Genomic DNA, 4977 nt, shown 5'->3' on the forward strand with positions numbered 1-4977 from the left:
TTCTTTCTTAAATATTTTTTTATAACTTATGATTGAATCTATATAATTTATTATTATTATTGATCTACCTGATCTTATTAAAAAACGGTCTGTACGTTGACGTATTATATTAAATTAGGATGATGATAACTATCACAAAGTTAATAATTTGCATAAACCATGACTACTTATACTAATAAAAAGTCAAGCCACAACTTTTAAAAGGATATTTTTAATTAATAATTAGACTTTTGGACTTTTAGAATAGTGTACAATAATTAACATATTGATAAAAATAATATTAATGTGTAATATTAAATTGTTATTTAGTAAATTTTATTATAATGTATAAGAAATGAAGTAATTTTATGTTTGTGTTTAAATTAAAATCAAATAATTTATGAATATTTGTTTCGATCCATAAAAAAAGAACAATTTCAAATGGGGAAATAATTAATGTTAATAAATATTTCTTGCAACAGTATTATGTGACTTTTTAAATGAAGATGTGTATGCTAATTTAATTAATTTTATTTTATTAACAACTCCCCTTTTAAAATATGTATTGATGAATAATACTTTCAATTATTTATTTTATAATATCAATTTTAATAAAAGGAATTTAAAAATGTACTATTCTGAACTGAAATTAAATGAATTCAATTTTAAATTTTTATGAATGAATACAAATTAGCTATTTTTATCTATACATGAGATGAGAAGAGTTACATGAATTTGTTTTGTCGTGTTGTAATTGATGCTGAAGGTGATGGTGATAGAGCAGGAATCTGAGAGGGAAAGATGCTTCTGACATAGCTTCCAAATTCCAAAATTTTCTCAGTTAAAAGGATTCATCAATCCTATCCTTATGATAAGGACTCCATTGCAATACTTTTTTTGGGTCAGAAAACATGTAATATTTAGTACTATTAGAAAACTTATGTTATTAAATAAGCATGTTAATAGATCCATATGAAATTAGTTCATGAAACTGTTTGGTTTGGATTATCCATGCTTCGGAAACAAAGTTTAGACACTTGAAAGCACAAAACTAGGATTTTCAGCATTAGATTAGATGAATCACAAATGCTTCAGAAATAAGGTTTGAGGCATGTTCAGAACAAGGATTTATAAATTGGAATCTTTTGTTGGGAGACAGCAGATACAACAAATCCTTGGAAAACGACACGATGCAACAACAAATCCTTCTGAGAACGACACAATACAACATCTACTTGTGTTCTGTTTGCCTAGCTGTTGAGAGATTGAACCCAGTTTGGTAACAGAAATTCCTCGTTACAGGTTACACTGTGCGACAGAGCTTTGCATTGCATCCATGGAAGCTAAACACATGCAAGGGGTACCTGCAACCAAACAGCTTAGAAAATAGAGGGGTAAATTAAAAAAAAAAGAAAGGCTCAAAAATGCAATGACCATACATAACAATATACTAATTCATTACCCAACATCTAAGGGCAAGGGTCTAGAGACATTGTTGAAAGTAGTTAAGTAAGGTGAAGATGAGAGTGGAAAATGAAGAAGAAAAGATGATAGAGAGACATCATGGTTTTCCATGTCGGGACATAGTCGGTGCTGGAGCTTCGACAGTGAGTGGGGTGGTTCAGACCGACAACGCATTCGTCTTCTTCCACAGTTGTTGATCCACAGATTAGATTAGGAAACAGGGCATGACCATAAATTGGGTAAATACTAGATTTTTGTTCCCTTTCACCATGTTTCAATGGAAAAATCAAGCTTTGGGAAAAACACTACTCTTTCCCCATTTTTATTTTCCTAGGCACTAATAAAACATTATGTGGAACTGTTTTTACAATCTTTTTCTTCAAAGCGTAATAACTTTATCCCCTACTTACAAAATATCCTTCATTACTTTACGAGCTTATCGATTCTCGAGTGTGCAGCATATATAAAAAATACATTTTTTTAACATCCGTGATGGCACCTTCAATCCCATCCAATCCAATCCCCTGACCCACTGCACCAACAAAACAAGCATACAGCACTGCATTTTCTTTTGTCCTGTAATTAATGCTGAAGGTGATTACAGGGCAAGAATCTGAGGGGCTTCCAAATTCCAAGATTTTCAAGCATCTCCTTCTCAATAAAAGGATTCATCCACAGGACTCCATTGCAACAAAGAAAACAGAGAACAGTGTTCTTCTACCATGGCCTCCCTCCCCCTTTTGAACCTTCTTCAGACACACTCCTCTGCAGCTTCACTTGCTGTGGCTGCTTCATCTCTTCTATTTCTCTTCCTTTTGCTCCGCCTATTCACTCGCAGACATGCAGGACTTCCCCGAGTACCAGGTATCATCTTTATTTTATTCTGTATTTCATAAGAATGGCATAAGAACTTGGTGAATGTTGCAGCTGTTCCTGGACTACCCCTCGTCGGGAATCTACTGCAGTTGAAGGAGAAGAAACCTTACAAGACCTTCGCACTGATGGCTCAAAAATATGGACCCATCTACTCCATCAGAGCCGGTTCTTCCACTATCATTGTTCTCAACTCAACCAATCTTGCCAAGGAGGTTCGTCTCATCGCCACCCTTTTACGTTTAACCTCTTTTCACTTCACGCATGCATCCTTCTTCAATTCAATCTATACCCTTTTAATTCATCTTCTTTTGGACCCTTTTACCTGCAAATTACAACACCCTTGTCACCTGATTGATTCTCTTATTCACCGCCCTGTGCAGTGGATGATCTCACAAGTTCGCAAACTTACCGTGTCTTTCAAAATGATTTTTTTTCCATATTGCTATTTTAGATGAATTTATACTGATCCATTTATCGATGGTTGGAAGAATACGATCACAAACAGTTGTAAAATGGGATCCGAGAATGCGATGACTGGTTTTATGGTCGATCCACTGAAGTAACTTTGGTTGGCATGTCTTGAACCGTTTGTTACTACTACACTCCATGTATTTATTCTTGTTTACGGCTAATTGGATTATAAAATGTTATGGTTGTTTCAGGCCATGGTGACCAGGTTTTCGTCGATTTCAACAAGGAAGCTATCAAATGCACTCACCATTCTGACTTCTGATAAACGTATGGTTGCCACAAGCGACTACAATGAATTTCACAAAACGGTCAAAAAACATATTCTTGCAAACGTTTTGGGAGCCGCTGCTCAGGTTGGTTGCTTACCACAAATTCATGGTTTTACATCAGTATTTCAGTAAATAGAACTTCTTTTTTTGTGCGTGGTTTGGTTGCTGAGTGTCTATTTTTCAATGTTCAGAAGCGGCACCGTCTCCACAGAGAAAACTTGGTGGAAAATATTTTGAGCCAGTTTAGTGAACATGTGAAGACCTTCTCTGATTTGGCAGTTGATTTCAGAAATATATTCGCATCTGAACTTTTTATATTAGCACTGAAGCAAGTAAGTATATCCTTCTAAATAAAGATTAAACAGACATTTTATTTTTCTGAGAGTTGAACATTAAAACTGTGCATGCAAAATTTGCAGGCTCTGGGAAGTAATATAGAGTCCATTTATGTGGAGGAGCTCGGGGCTACATTATCAAGAGATGACATATATAGGATTCTAGTGCTTGATATGATGGAGGGAGCCATTGAGGTGGATTGGCGAGATTTCTTTCCATACTTGAGGTGGATTCCTAATAAAAGCGTGGAGAAGAAAATTCAGAATCTGTATTTCCGGAGAGAAGTTGTCATGAGGGCCTTGATGAATGAGCAGAAGAAGAGAGTGGATTCAGGAAAGGTAGGTTTATCTTGAGGACAAGATGAAATGTGTTTGAAAGCTTATGATAGAGTTATCCTAATAATTTGATTGTTTGGGATGTGACAGGTACTGAATTGTTTTTTTGACTACCTAGTAACCGAAGCTAAAGAACTGAGTGAACTTGAAATCTCCATGCTACTCTGGGAGACAATTGTTGAGACATCTGATACTACATTGGTGACAACAGAATGGGCTATGTATGAACTTGCTAAAAACAAAACTCGTCAGGTAATTTGTTTTTCTGTCTCTGGCCGGCTAACCATGTATTGATTGGTACAACTGTAATGGTAGCGTGTGTTTATGTTATGGCAGGCACGTTTATATGCAGAGCTGCAAAATGTATGTGGAGAAGAAAAAGTTGCAGAAGAGCAATTATCTAAGCTACCTTACTTGGGAGCTGTGTTCCATGAAACATTAAGGAAGTATAGTCCAGCACCGATCGTGCCAATAAGATATGCTCATGAAGATACAGAATTGGGAGGATATCATATTCCTGCTGGAAGCCAGGTCTATTTAAAAATTTTCTGAATTCACCATCCTTGTTGTTCTTCTATGATTGCCAGCCATTATTGACAGGGTCATGTGTTAACAGATTGCAATAAATATATATGGATGCAACATGGACAGCGAGAAGTGGGAAAATCCTCATGAGTGGATGCCTGAGAGATTTGTTGATGAGAAATATGACCCTTTGGATTTGTACAAGACCATGGCCTTTGGAGCTGGGAAGAGGGTGTGTGCAGGGTCTCTTCAGGCATCGTTGATAGCTAGCACAGCAATTGGGAGATTTGTTCAGCAATTTGAGTGGGAGCTGGGACAAGGGGAGGAGGAGAATGTGGATACATTGGGCCTTACCACTCACAGACTCCATCCCCTTCTGGTGAAACTCAGGCCAAGAAATCAATATATCAAGTAGTTACATTTGCTGTTGCTGCCTTCTGAAGGGAACCTGAAGAATAAACCACTGAATAAGACTCTTTATGGTGTTTTCTGTTTTTGTGTTTTGTTTTGTTCCTGTCCCAAAGATGTAGTAGAGTATTTTCCAGTAAAAGTTTATCGAAATAAAGGTGGTTTCTTATTTACCATATCCAGCAGAGTATATTTTCTGGTATGGATTACCACTCTTGCTTTTTGTCACTGTTGAATTGAGGGAATTGATAATTCTAGCATAACTATCATCATCGCCAAGTTGAATGAATTATGAATTGATTCTGAGCCGCAAA

At 36.2% G+C, this 4977-nt stretch overlaps 1 protein-coding gene and 1 long non-coding RNA gene across 2 annotated transcripts; one reads left to right on the forward strand and one right to left on the reverse strand.

Annotated features, from left to right (window-relative positions):
* Positions 1–1106: 1106 nt before the first annotated feature.
* On the reverse strand, positions 1107–1532 carry LOC114194656. Its single transcript, XR_003606409.1, has 2 exons — positions 1442–1532; positions 1107–1343 (listed from the first exon to the last, which is right to left on the reverse strand). It is a non-coding gene; the product is annotated as an uncharacterized LOC114194656 (long non-coding RNA).
* LOC114194654 (ent-kaurene oxidase, chloroplastic) lies at positions 1485–4977 on the forward strand. The gene is made up of 9 exons (XM_028085008.1): positions 1485–1682; positions 2048–2307; positions 2371–2531; positions 2982–3143; positions 3251–3391; positions 3479–3733; positions 3821–3982; positions 4067–4261; positions 4347–4977. The coding sequence occupies exons 2-9, from the start codon at positions 2166–2168 to the stop codon at positions 4668–4670; spliced, it is 1542 nt and encodes a 513-aa protein (XP_027940809.1). The 5' UTR covers positions 1485–1682; positions 2048–2165; the 3' UTR covers positions 4671–4977.

The sequence above is a fragment of the Vigna unguiculata genome, chromosome 8 (assembly GCF_004118075.2).
Source record: "Vigna unguiculata cultivar IT97K-499-35 chromosome 8, ASM411807v1, whole genome shotgun sequence".
Lineage (NCBI taxonomy): Eukaryota > Viridiplantae > Streptophyta > Magnoliopsida > Fabales > Fabaceae > Vigna > Vigna unguiculata.